Below are 14471 nucleotides of genomic sequence, written 5' to 3'. Positions count from 1 at the left end.
AAATTAAGTAATATATTCTTGATTAGCAGACTACTCTGTGACCAAATACCTTCAGAAGCAGCTCACTTTTCATAGTAAAATGCCTCATGGAGACTACAGTGATAAAGCTGTTCTCACAAGAAAGGCTCACTGTACTTATTCCAAAGGAAATACATATGTACAGTTGCAGGTTATTGCCAAAGACAAAAATACCCATTAATACAGTATTTTAATGTAGTATTTTAAAAGCAGGAGACCATTGCTTGTAATAAAAACACCACAAAGAGGGCTAATAAGTGTAACAACAAACTACGTAGACTGAATGCTAATCTGAGTTTTGAAAATTATTAAATATTAAAGAATGTAAATTACTTACCTTGCAAATACCCTGTCTTTATTTGCTCTTTCTTTACCATACTGTACAGATTGGACTTCTGTTCTCCCACTGGAAAGCAAAACAAAATCAAACTGCTAAATCCAACATGATTAAATAACAATTTCTTTTTTTAAAATTGAACCATTTCAACAAAATGCCTAAATTCTTTTTTAAATCATGCTTAAGAAATTGTCGTAGCTTCAGTACAGCATAAACTTAGAAAGCATTTCATAGAAATTGAGGTCTTCTTTCCAAATAGTTTTAGATGCAACAAAAGCTTTCCTTTCCGTTTTCTTTTTTATCCAAAGCAGTAAGAAATCTCAGCTTCAATCTTTGGGTAACACTTAACACTTCATAATATTTACTGTCATAGCCCCCGTCAAAAACTTACTTACTGTCTCTTCCATACTCTTCCTAAACTATTTCCTGAATTGCTAATAACTTAGTTGCTACTTAGCTTAGCAAAAAACCACAAAAAAAATTACATGATAAGCATATCAGGATTGTATTCTTCTATGCGACTTGTCAAAACTAAGTTTAGATCTTGGAACTTGCTGACTTGTCATATAAGACCAGATGTCTTGTGTCAAATCAAAGATTCTTTATAATATTTCATTATTTCTCTTCTAGAAAAGAATACAATTTTTGAGTATCTATCAGCACTTAAGAATTAGTGACAAGATACCAGCAACACTCGCTCTTGTAGCCACTTCCCCATTAATAATTTCAGAACAAGCACAGAGTCTCCTACAGGGATATTTACATTACAAAACAAAAGAATCTGCTATTTCCATGTTCATATTACAAAACTAATGGATGTGTGAAGACTCGAGAAATGGGTCAGCTGGAATCTGATGAAATTCAATGAAGGAAAATGCAGACTTGCAACTGAGGAGGAATAACCCCACACAGAGGCTGATTGTCAACTGGCTGGAGAGCAGGTTTGTCCAGCACAGGTGAGAGCACATCTGGAATGCTTGGAGGAGTTCCAGAGCTCTGCAAGTCAAGCAAAGGGCCACAAAGACAACTAAGCTCTGCAGCATCTGATGGATGGGGAAAAGCTGAGAGAGCTGGGACTGTTCATCCTCAGGAAGAGAAGGTTTAGGAAGATTAAATGCCAGAAAGGGAAAGTAAAAATTACAGCCAGACACTTCTTAAGGGAGCCCAGAGACAGGACAAGAGGCAATTGGCACAAACAGAAATATGAGATATCTTAATCAGGGCAGGCAGCAAGGACAGGGCTACAAAACAACAGCCTCATCACCCACTAAAACAAAACAAAGTCTTTAGTTTGCAGATAGTTCAACACTGAACCATGTTGCTCAGAGGTGGTTCAGTTTTCCTCTTTGGAAACATTCAAAACCTGGCTGGATACTTTTCCTTGGCAACATGCTAAAGTGGACCCTGTTAGAACAGGGCATTGGACTCAACAGCGTGCAGAGCTGCCCTCCAACTTCTGTCATGCTGTGATCCCAGGAAACTTCTCTTTCCAAACCTGCTACTAGCTAAATTGCTGGGGTTACACATTTTTAACTCCAACAACCAGTAAGTTGGCTGTATTTACCTCTATTCCTTTCCAATAATACCAGTATCATTGTATTTGTCCTTCTATAACTGCTACTAATAACTGATTCAAGGTTTTCAGAGAATTGATAGTCCTGCTCTTTTCTCTCTCTCTGTAATTTATTTTGCATTTCTGGGCACTGAACTTCATCTACTATTTTACTGCCTACTCAGCCCTCATTGTGAAATAACACCAGAACCTTCTTCTGTTGACTTCAGATTTTAAAACAAAACCCTGTATCACCCTCCAATGTGAAGAAGGAACCTATTTGTTTCCCATCTGGTTAAAAGAAATGCTAATACACAGTAAAACTCCTCATGTTTTTTCATGAGTATTTGGTGAGGAGTACTGTAGGAAGCACTTTGAAAAATACAATGACAGTGTACAGAAGTCACCCTTGTTCACTAACAGCCTTCTAGATTCCTCTTGGAAGCTTTAAAAAAAACCAAAAAACCAAAACCAACCAAATTTGCTTTTACATTTGATGCATAGAAGTATTTTAAACTAATGGAAATATCTTATATAACAATTTAATGGTTCAACAATTTAATGTCCGTGATTTCTGTCAGAAGTGGAGATAGTTCTGTTATTTTATTGACTCCTTTTGATCACAAATGTTGGCTAGAAGTCTCCAGTCCAAACTCCTGCTAAAACTAGGTCACCTCTGGCCATGACTTTGTCTAGCTAACTTTTGAAAGCCTGCACTAACAAAAGTCCCACAGCCAGTCGAGGTAACTTGTTCCAGCAATGCAGTTCTAAAACACCCAAACACTTTCCCTCATGTCCACCCAGAATCTTCAAGGTGATATCTCACCTGCCTGTTGCCAGTACCGTTGGGTCCATCAGTACTGACATCACCCCTGAAGTAGCTTTAAGATTGCTACTGAATTCCCCCTTATCTTCCTCTTCACCAGATTAAACAAGCCAAATGCCCTCAACCTCCCATTTTGTGCCATGTTACTCCTGTTACACTGCCTCTCAGCAAGCTCTCAACCCACTTGAAGAAATTCCAGCCTTTTGGCTGTTACAGCAACTTTAATGACCTTCTTCATTTTTATGCAGTTTTCCTTTTCATCTTATGCTAACTTAAGTTGAATGTCATCATCAAAGAGTTATCCTGTAATAGTAACCACAATGACTCAGATTCAAAATCCTTACAGAAATGAAAAATCTCCCTGAAATTCTCTACGGCAACATTGAGTCAAGTCTGTTCAGGATCACAGAATGCTGTTTCTCAAATGGGTACTGCAAATGCTGGTCAAAAAACAGATGCTATAAACAGTTAGCCACTGAATTAGTTTCCTCTTTATACATTTATGCAATTCACAAGTGTGACAGAAATAGCCTGTTATTGTGTTTTCTAGCTTTTCATCATGTCCCTTTGTACGTCACAGACACTACTGCCATTCTAGAAGATGAGTAGAAGCTCTGTTATTCTCGGTTTCAGGCATGATTTAAACACTGGCATTCTGCATTACTTGAAGAGACAGTTAATTCAGTCACTGAACAGAGATTTTTTTAATAAAAAGTATAAGCCACCAAAACCCAACCCCATCCATTCCAGCATTACAGGGATTATAGTTATTGCACAGTCATTCTGTGCACCTACAACCTTTTTTGCCTATTATTTCAAGTTCATCCTTAAAGGTTATGGACTTAATTTCCTCCTTGTTTTCTAAAGTTCTGGTTTTGATATAGAGTATGTATGTCCTTTGTTTTCACCTAATTCCTATACATGTAGATAAGTGGGCTTTACTTGTACAAGTTTCTTTTCAGTGATTTGTATTTGGTATTTATTTAGGTCTATTTTGTTGCTGTTGCAGCACAAAGTATCTGAGACTCAACAGTTTTCAAAAACACCAGTTCAAAGACTTCGAAGTTTTGAGACAACATTTTTAAGATAAACATAAACCAGCAGGAGGACAGGCTAAGAAATACAGCTTGGGAGACTATCTCAGAGCACTAGTGCAATAACAACCTCAAATAATATAATAATTGTATTTTCAAGCTATCTTAAAAAATTGACATTTGAAACTTAAGCCAACAAGGAAAGGAAACAGTTTCAGGATTCAAAACCTACTTGAATTACATTTTAATATAGATTCTAGATAATTCCCTGTATTTATTGATGAGCTGCCTACTCACTCATTCTTTCCCATATATTTCAAATCAGCACTTACCAGTACCGGAACTTGGAACCCAAAGTGAAATAATGTGCAAAAAAGTTCTTCTGAGGCGGGAGTGGTCTGTCCAAACGGAAGAACGTGTGATGCTCAACACAAGCTTTCCACAAATTCTTACATGCTCGGTAATTCACCATATTGAATCCCAGTAATGTTTCTCTAGATTCATGCTAAAAAGTGAGAAAAATGTATTTCAGGTAAGAATTATCCCAAGTTATTTTTGAAACTAAGATAAATATTGTTGGCTTTGGGGTACTTTTTTTAAATCATGCTTTTTGAAGTGGTACTCTAATTTTCTATTAACTTTATGTAAAACAAACCCTTTTAAAATATCTTTGCTATTTCTTTAAAGAGTTTTTTTTTTTTTCCTCTGGGTTGTTTTTTTATTTAATGAGCCTGCTCAAAGGTTAACAGTCTGTTTAGTTATATAGAAAAAAATCTAAAAGGTATGACCCAAACTACATGAAAAGAATTTCATTATTTGGGAGCTCAAAGACAATGTTCCTCTCCTTCCAAACCACAGCTGAGTAATTGTCACGCACATGTGGCAGCTGGAGATTGGGAACTGGTATCCATCTCAAGAGCAACTGACAGTTCCTACTTCTAAATGATTCCTTAGATTCCTGGGAAATGCAAGAAGCAAAACAGCAAAGGAAGCTAAGCTAAGCTGCTTGTTGAGAGAGCTCTGTAGGTCCAGAAATATCAGCAGCATTCTTCTTTCTCTTCACAGTACTAAATTCTCCCCAACTAATTTCACTTAGTAGTAAAGTCCTTTTCCAAGTTAAGGCTTTTGTTGGTCTGCTCATTTTCATATCTGCTGAGAAACTAAGGTAGAGATCTACAATTCTTCCCCCAGTGTTGTATTCAGGAACAAGAATGACACTGTATTTTCAGCCACAGGAAAAATTTAGGCCAAAATAAAACGGATTTTAAAACAACCAGCAAATTCTAAGTATTTATTGATGAAATTTAAGAAATTATATTCAAGAAATGAACACGTGAACAGAACCATTTAAAAATCAGAAATCAGAAACAAGATAACAGAAATCAAGCCCATTATCTCTGCAGCTATAAAAGGCTTTATCAACAGTATAAAAGTCAAACAATATAAACAAGGTCAATTATTCTGCAGGAGAACAACTATGTATTATAGATTGCCTTCATCTGGAACCTGTAAGGATGAATTTAGATTTTAGATCCTAACAACAAGTAATCATGATGTAGCAAATTTTCATGTTCTGTCAGACTTTTAAACAGTTGGAAAAGAAAATTTGACAAGTTATATGAGCTGGTGATCATGCATTTTAATGTCAAAGTATTATAATTATGAGTTGGGGAAAAAAATATAACCTGCTGTTTCCCCTAGTTTGTATTCCAGAAAATGATCTGAATCTTATGCCACCATCTGAACAGTAGATCAGACATGAAGCATGAAGGAGGAGCTGGTATGGCAGGATGAGAAGGAGCTGCAGCAAGATCAACTTAATTGTAATGCAAGACAGCACTTTCACAGGAACTTGGTGTGCTAGAGCTTTAAAGGTACCTTAACAATAGTTCTATTCATAGCTTTTAAAGCTTTCATTGCAGTGCAGGGAGAACTGACTCTCAAATCCTACCCTTCATCTCAATTACAGCCTGGAAACATTGTTTAAAACAAAGAATAATATATGATATTGGCTCCTAAGTGCACTCATCCCTCCCCTATTCACCCTTGAAGGTTCTGTAATATTCTAATGTATTGGGCACTTGAAATTCATCTTAGCTGATGATTCTGGGGTGCAGGATCTGGTTCTACTGCTGGATTTAGAACAAGGCTGCCCCTGCAAACAGCAGGCTTGAATCATTGTGGGCTCAGCACAAGACCCCAAGCCGACATTTGTAATATCCATGGCACTTCAGCTGAAAACACAAAGTAACAGGACAGTGCAGCCCTGCAGCCCATGGAATGCTAAAATCACAAGGCTCCAGCAAGATGCAGAATGCTCTATGGTCTGATAATAACATGCAGACATTTCAAGGGGTTATGTCTGTTGAGATCAACGTTGAAGACTACCTCAGAGAGTCACAGCAGGACTCTGCTTCAAAATTATTACCTTAATAATTGTGTCTGTGGTTTTTATTAAAAGAGAGGAAAACAGTCTGCTTGCTATGTAGAGGAACAGTGAAGCAGCTGGGATGTAATACTGGTAATAAAGCTCTGGGCCCCAGCACAAAACTACAGTAAGACAGAGGTAGGGTATAGTGAAGTCCAAGTCATCTTTGTGATTCCTATTACTAAAAATGCAAACCAAACAAAAAAGCAGACTGGATATTGGTGCTCCTCTCACACAGAACAGCTCAGTACTTGAATAAGCACCTTGAGTGGCGTCACTTATTCAAGCCCACTTTTGCCTGCCTTGAAACAGTGACTTCAGAGCAGACAGATCTCTTGCTGCTCAGGAAAGAAACTGGGTTGAAAAACTTACTCTCTAAGGAGACTATTTTACTTGGGCTAAGCAAGGAAAAATCCCAGAAAAACAAAGCACCAATTCCCTAACCCATCTCAGAGAGACAAAAAGAGTTGTGCTTTATAATGGCACAAGTCAATGGCAGATGCTCCCCATACTCAAAACCTTCCAGAAATAGGGGGCAGAAGTCCAGTGAAAGCTTAAATACAGCACAGATACTTCTGCCAGCAGTATGTGCTATTCACAAAAAAAAAAGGCAACACACAAACTTTGATAGGATTAGGCATCTAATGAATGCCAGTGCTACTTAAATCAAGCATGTACTCAAGCAGATAAACCCATGCATCACCTTGTGAGTTCAGACCAAGTTCTTTCTAGAAGTCAGTCAAAAATAATCAGACAAAATACAAAGCACAAACTTCAGATACATAACCTATAATATTAAAAAATAAAATCAATTATCTTGGCCACTCACTGAAACCAGGTTTCAGTTAAGGCCAGAAACCTATCATATTGTTTAGTTCCAGACTCAAGTAATTTTTCAATGGACATCTGGCGTCTATAACAGAAAATCTTGAACAGCTTCTTTGGCTGTCAAAGGATCAAGATGACAAAAACATGCTGGATGACATTAAGAGCTTGATACCAGGTATTGATATTACTACAGCCAAGGGAGCAACTGAACAGAACCAGAGAAGTTTAGGAAAACATCTAAAAAACTAAACTACTGAATCATTCTCAAGCAGCTTCAAAGCATAAAAGGGAAGCAGCATACAGAGCAGGCAGAACAAAGCAGGACACAGTGGAAAAACCTGCTACTGAAGTAATGGCTCAGGGGGCTTCTAATGAAGAAGTCCTACATATAATACACTTTTCCCCCAGTAAATCATAAAAAAAACAATGGAAGAAAACCTACTCCAGTGGATATATGCTCCAGCCATATGACTGTTAGAATACTCTACCAGCTTCCACTCAAGATAGTATTACACTACCACTGGAAAACGATTGTGACGTTCAACTGCTTCATCTCACTTCATTTAAGTGATTTATTTAAACACAGATACAATCTAATAAAAGTAGGCAATTCATTCTTTACTTATGTTGATGCCTTTAAGCTATGCCAAGTCAGCGAATAAATTTAATAGGCGATTACGAGATAAGGCACTTGCACTTTTGAGGACAGTTGCAATTAAAAGCTCTCAACATTCATTAGCAGTATTTGAAAAATATCTTTTAAGGATTATATAAATGTGTATGCAGCCCAGTTGGGAAAAAACAAAAACAGTCGAAAATTCTTTTTCCTACTCCACTAACTTAATATTCTACAGCATCTCAGCTTTGCATTCAAATAAAAGCAGTTTCTCAAATGTACAATTTGTTATATATTTACACACCAGTTTGAAACACATCATCAGCATACCATGAATGTATTTCCCCTGACATATTGTAAATAGGTGATTGAAAACATGCACTCAAAGAACTAGACCAGAGATATTTTACATACCAAATGTGCAATCACTGAGTCACTTCACCTAGTTTCTGCTGCCTAAAGAGAGTCATTTAGGCTCCCTTCATTGTTAATGGGAGCAAAAACAAAAGAAAAAGAAAGAATATATACCAGAGAGCAACTTAAGCCATCCTAAAACATACTTCCTGTTTGTGCAAGATGCTTCTGCCTTTGCACTTTTGTAGGTGTAATTATTATCACAGAGGAAATATAATGATGAGCTTTGGTGAGCCAAGTATGAAGAAACAGAAAATATGTTCTTTTAACCTAAGTGAAGCTGAATATAGGTGAGATTAATCTTACCCTATGAATCTAGTCAGGGAAAGTAACTCTGGAAACAATAATTTTAATATTAGCTGTGATTAAAAAATTAGTTTGAAGTACGACTTCTTTGGAAGCCAAATTTGAGCTTTGATCTTAAGATATTCATGACTTGGAATAAATGAAAATTAAGTTCTTGCCACCAGTTTTCATCTGATACACAAAGTTTAAAGAAAAACACTACAAGGCTTTTTAATTTCTTGGCTTGGATGTCTCAGAAGAGAAATTACATTAATTATATAAACTACATTCTCATGAAAGTAACAACATGTAGAGTACTGAAAAGCAACAGAGAAACAAAATGAGAAAGCTATCTTTGTATTACCTTCTATTATAAGATTTCTTTTCTGCAGAAAATAGAGGAAATACTCAAGGACATAATATCCAATCCGATTCTATATCTAGGTATTTTAATCTTCAAGGTCCTGAATTCTGCTATCACAGCATTTTTATCAAGTTCTGACTTGGAAAACAACTGCAGTTCATAAATTCTGAATTCCAAAAAAATCCCAAATTCTCATCGCACATGCAAAGACAACTTTCCTGCAACTGTAATAGAAGTTACACACACTAGTACCAAGACAAAATTGAACCTCAGCCTGCCTTTGAGAACAAGCCTATAGCTCCAGTGGGGTTTTACAAAAACGCTGTGTTACCCCAATACAACATTCCCCCTCCACCTTTTTTGTATCATCACTTTTCAGCTCATATTGCGTATCTGCTCACAGCGACAGACACTCGTATTCTCTTCACAATTTTAAAGGATCTGCTTTTAAGATGCACCTGTTATATACCTGCACGACTCGTGTTTTCAGCACTAGTACCAGTCACTAGACATTGGCCTGATCTGACAGAACAGGTGTGTTTCTCTTGTTTAACCACATTGTCTCAAAACTCAGAACAGTCCTATAGTATTCTGTTGAGGGGTGACTTTATGATGCTTGTATCCCCAGTTGTCTGTTCTGTTCATGCTGGATATTGAGTTCTGCACCTTTAAGATTGGTGCAAAGGGGGAGAAAAGAAGCGTGGAGTTTGTTATCAGTATGGTTTCCTCCCAAATTTTGCCCTAAACCAGGACATACTCAAGATACATTTCTGCCTAGAGTAATCTTTTATATCTAGTCTGTAACTCTGCATTTCAGATCTTCAGATCATAGAATCACAGAACATTAAGGGTTGCAAGAGACCTTAAAGATCATCTAATCCCAGCCCACCTGCCGTGGGCAGGGACACCTCCCACCAGACTAGGTTGTTCAACCTGGCCTTGAACACTTAGAGGGCTAGGGCATCCACAACCTGTTCCAGAGTCTCACCACCCTCACAGTAAATAATTTCAGATGTAAGAAAAGCACAAAACTTATTAACTAATCTGACAAGTTAATCATGCAGTCATATTTTTATTAAACTCCTCCATCTTTTCCCAGTGTTGTTTGTGATGGAAGCTCATCTCCCAGGGGCACTGAACAATCCATTTCTTGCTGAATTAAACGTACAGTGGTCCTGTGGTGCTTCTTGGGGTAGCAAACACACACCTCAAGCGATGAAACATTCAGCTCCAGCCTCTTCCACAAGAAATTCAGAAGTGTGCATAAAAATTTACCATATGTAATTTAGAACTACAAAGGAATTCTTATCTCTTCTGTTTAATAATAAAGTCATCATGTATTACCAAATCTGAATAATCCAAATCAACATGTTTATCATACATGAATTTACAAGCATATACACAACTGAAGCGGCATTAAGCACTACCTTTAGTTTTAGTTTGTTTTTTCATTAAGTTTAAATTTAATATTGATTTACTTTCAACCTTTTCCACACTTATTTTACATAAACAGGTTATATTTCCTGCATAGAAATGTAAAACTAAAAGTATCTATACATTACAGAAATCAAATTAAAAAGAAAACTTATAAAGCACTTTATAGCAATCGTCTATTTGAAACACGAAACAGCCAGAATGTTGGTGACAGTGGACTTGCAATTGCAGACAAAGCCAAGAATCAACATAGGATCACTGTAATGCAGACATGCAGTAGAAGAAATTTCATTGCTTTCAGATCAAATTTAAGACTGTACTCACCAATTCTTTCCTAAGTTGAATAAAAAACTGCTTGCACTTGAAAGAAATTTTTACAATCTTCAACCTAAATGAAAAATAAAACCACAATACTATAACATTTCATATACTGAATCATGGTTAAACACTTAAACATCTACTGAAAATATACTTTCTGGAGAGAATAGATTTCATTTCCATGGACAAAAAATAAGATATCAAAGATTATATAAAATAGTTTGTATAATTTGAAATTTATGAGCTGTGTATTTACATTATCCATCAAATTCACTTGTTTACATCCTAAACCAAGGCAGTTGCTAATTCTGGTACCTTTGCCCTATTCCAAAGCCCAGAGAGCTTTTCTATCCCCAGGTCATTCCAGGCAGATGTTCTCTTTTCTGAAGCCGCTTTCATTATCCCTTAGAATATGAAAAAATCCTTTGAACTTCACCTGATCCCAGAAAGAAATTCTTTCTCTATGTTCTTGCATGTCTTTAAATATAACCAGAACTTGTTTTAGTAAAATAGCTAAGATAAGATATAAGCACAGAGATAGGGCTCACAACCTTAAAACAAATGTTCACACTATTAAGAAGAAATTTACATCATCACATGATAGGGAAAAATCTGCCTACAGAAATGTTCACCTTTCAGGTCATCTATAAACATATGAAACACTGACAGTAATTCCAGACTGTTTTGGATGGTCACTGTAGTAGTGGTTATACAAAACGGGAAAAGACTGGCTGTATTTTTATCACAATCTAATGACATGCTTTTTCAAAGAAATGTAATATTAGGATAGTCCATATATTTTATTAAATACACAGGGATATCACTTTGGTCAAGAAAAAAGGGAGGTTCAAATTGTAAAAAAAACCAAAACCACAGTAACATTTAATTACTTGAAAAATGAACAACTGACACAATACTGCAAACTGACTGGAATTACTACTTACATATTTATCATTTGCTGAATAAAAAACCCTTTAGACCAAGAAGGATGAGAAGCAGAACATTAACAGACACCTAAGTTAGATATCTATATATAGAAATTATCTTCTTAACTAAATCAAATGAAGACATTTTTCTCCAGGGGATTATTAAGAGCAGGAACCCTAAGTGGGATGTCCTAATTTGTTGGGAGAGTCTTTATCTGCGGTAGCATAAAGACACTCTGAGAACATTAGTGTTTAAATTATGCTTATTTACATCTTTTCCCATTTCTTTTTTTCTTTCCCAGCCTTAGCATTAGTTTAACAGTTCATAATAATAATAATAATAATAATAAATGCAGCAGCAATAACTGTTCTATTTGTTAGTTCAGCTTTTTTTTTTTTTTTAATTCTTAAATTCTTGCTATCAGAGTTAGTTTCTCAAGGATTTGAAACTTAAAGGGGAGTTACATCTTATCTACTGAATTAAAATGATTCCCCTGGCAATCTGTCAATCTTCTTAGAACCTCCTGTGACAAAAAATTGCTTAAGGGTAATGTAGGATGGGTCTTATATTTGCTGGATAGGACATAGACTAGCGATTATTAACAGTCTGACTGTGGGAAAAACAGAAAAAAAAATTGGACTATTTAGGCTGCAATTAATCAACAAGTATGTTATTACTTATTTTTCTAACATTTTGGTGTACAGTACAATTAAAATAATATTTTAGTATATATCTTTTCTAAAAAGGGAGCTCCATACACTTTGGAGCAAATCAGATTTACTTAGCAATTATTCAGTTCATAAAAACATATACTATCTTTCACTCTTTGGGGTTTCCTCTTCTGCTAAAGAAATTACTGCCCTTGGTGATTTACAGACTCAAGGAGAGTAAGAATAATACATACAGGGTTTTTATCCTATCCCATAATTTAGGCTCACAGAATGAGGTCAGCTGACTTTTAAGCCTGAAACCATTTGGAACAGACTCAAAGCTGTAACATTTAACCAATGAGGTCTAACTCAACTGAAAAGAGCCATCATTCAAGTACAAAGAAATGACTCAGCAAAGCCGATTCCCAGCTATTTCAAGAAAATACAGCAGATAAGAGACTTCCTATGCACACTGCTAATACCCTGCTAGGCACTGAATGAGCATATCCATACCCAGCCCAAGGAAAAGGCATGTCTGCCTATGCTTCCTTTCTCTGACTGTTGGCAATGCTGCATATCCAAGGATAAGCATAGAACAGGCAGGTATCAATACTATTTTCCTGGTATGGTTTTCCCATCTACAGTCACCTCAGACATCCTAAATAATGAAATATATCTTTATAAATGAAGAGATATTTAATATCCTAGTCTATAATGCAGACTGCACTCAAATACGTGGAAGGAGTCTCGTGATACCAAGCCCTGGTTCTCGCAAGGGCTTTGCCACCTCGACCCTTAGGAGAGTGATTAGGCAGGACATGAGCAATTTAGGAAACTTCTCGAGCAAGACCTCTTTGACACAGGTTCTGGGCCAGTCACCCAGGGAAGATGCTCCTGGTAACTCAACTCACAAACAAGAAAGGATTGTCCAGATTTAGTAGCCAAAGACAAACTCGCTCCAGCAGCTGTGAGATGGCAAAGCTAAAGATCTTAAAGGAAGTGGAAGGATGCAGCAGACTAAACCATGGGTTCAGGAGAGAGGAACTCAAGCTTGTTCAGTCCTGGTGGGAAAAATCCCACAGAAGCTGCATTTGGGTTACAGGAACAGAGGACAGGCAGTCAGTCTTAAGGGATAATCTTTTCAATCCAGAACAATCCCGATGTGCTGGAAAACATGCAAGCATGAGAAGAGGCCAGCCAAGATGCAGTCAGAACTGCTGACTGGGCTCAAACACAAAAGGAAGTGTACAAGGTGTGTAAGCAGGATCAGATGACCAAGGAGGAACACACTACCACCTAATCATTCAGGGATAAAACTAGGAAATCCACAGCACAACTGCAGCTGCAACCTGCAGTGGATGCAAAAGGCAACAAAGCTTTCCAGAGATACATCAACCACAAACAGGCTAAGGAAAGCAAGTTTCCAAATGCTGAACACGTGGTCTAGTAGTAAATGAAAGGCTGACGTACTCCATGATCTTCTCCTTTGGTCTTGAATCTCCTTGGATTCCCAGGTCTCTGTGCCTGGTAGCAAAGTCTAGGGAAAGGAAGAATTATATACAATACAGGAAGATCAAGCTAGGACACATGGGATAAAAGGCAGTGTCCTTTGTCTTCCCCTGTTCCTCACTTGTCTTCCTCCTATTTCATTTCTCCCCATGATCAAAAGGTTCATAATGAGCGATTTAGATATAATATCAAATAAAGAGTGAGAAGGCAAAGATATTTTACTTGAATCTTCTGTAAGCAATACAGCTAAATCTTTATGTCCTCCCACATACATGCATTTCAATCCTCTCACATGTCTCAAAACTCAGGAGTACTGAAAAACAGGTATCCAAATATCTACTATAGCCATAAAGCACTGAGAAGAACATTACAGGGCTCCAGTTTCACAGGAGAATTCATTTCAAGAATCAGTGGAAGCAAAAAGAAGTAGTATCAGTACTAGTGGCACAAGAGTAGCAGCATGATTATGGATAGAAAGGGTAATAAGTCTATTATTGAGCTATATTTTGGAAACCGGTATTTCAGATTAGTACTCATAGCAAAAGAAAGCCTCTAACAGGGTGAAATGGGGAAGGGTGGTTCTTTTTCTTTTTTTTTTGTAAAGACCAATTATGTTGGTAACTATAGTCTTCACAGCAAGAAATTAATATCCCTGGTATCAGCTGATATGGTTGAATACAAAGAAAAACTGCTTAGGTAATTACACAGACAATAAACCACACTAGGATTTAGATCAGCATCCCTGGCATGCAAACAATATGAAGCAGAACTCACAGAAACCTCCAACTTTCATTAGGGACATGTAGCTTAATTATGACTTAGATTGTACATACTCAGTAATTTACCAGTGCGCTTTACACAACGTATTTCTACTATTGCTGTTCTCCCAAAAATAACAGCAGTAAAATCAGACTGAAATAAAACCTCCTTG

General features: G+C 36.8%; 1 protein-coding gene across 3 annotated transcripts in view; it reads right to left on the bottom strand.

Moving 5' to 3' along the window:
• Positions 1-14471, bottom strand: part of PTPN4 (protein tyrosine phosphatase non-receptor type 4) — a 103965-nt gene that overhangs the window by 31821 nt on the left and 57673 nt on the right. For all 3 annotated transcript variants that reach the window (XM_056496289.1, XM_056496290.1, XM_056496288.1), the window contains exons 11-13: positions 10461-10524; positions 4100-4272; positions 356-424 (exon numbers count right to left, since the gene is read on the bottom strand). In XM_056496289.1, the coding sequence (XP_056352264.1) occupies positions 356-424; positions 4100-4272; positions 10461-10524 (306 nt within the window). The remainder of the gene's footprint in view (positions 1-355; positions 425-4099; positions 4273-10460; positions 10525-14471) is intronic.

Source organism: Oenanthe melanoleuca, chromosome 7 (genome assembly GCF_029582105.1).
Source record: "Oenanthe melanoleuca isolate GR-GAL-2019-014 chromosome 7, OMel1.0, whole genome shotgun sequence".
NCBI classification, from domain to species: Eukaryota; Metazoa; Chordata; class Aves; order Passeriformes; family Muscicapidae; genus Oenanthe; species Oenanthe melanoleuca.
This window is presented reverse-complemented; position numbering and strand designations above follow the sequence as displayed.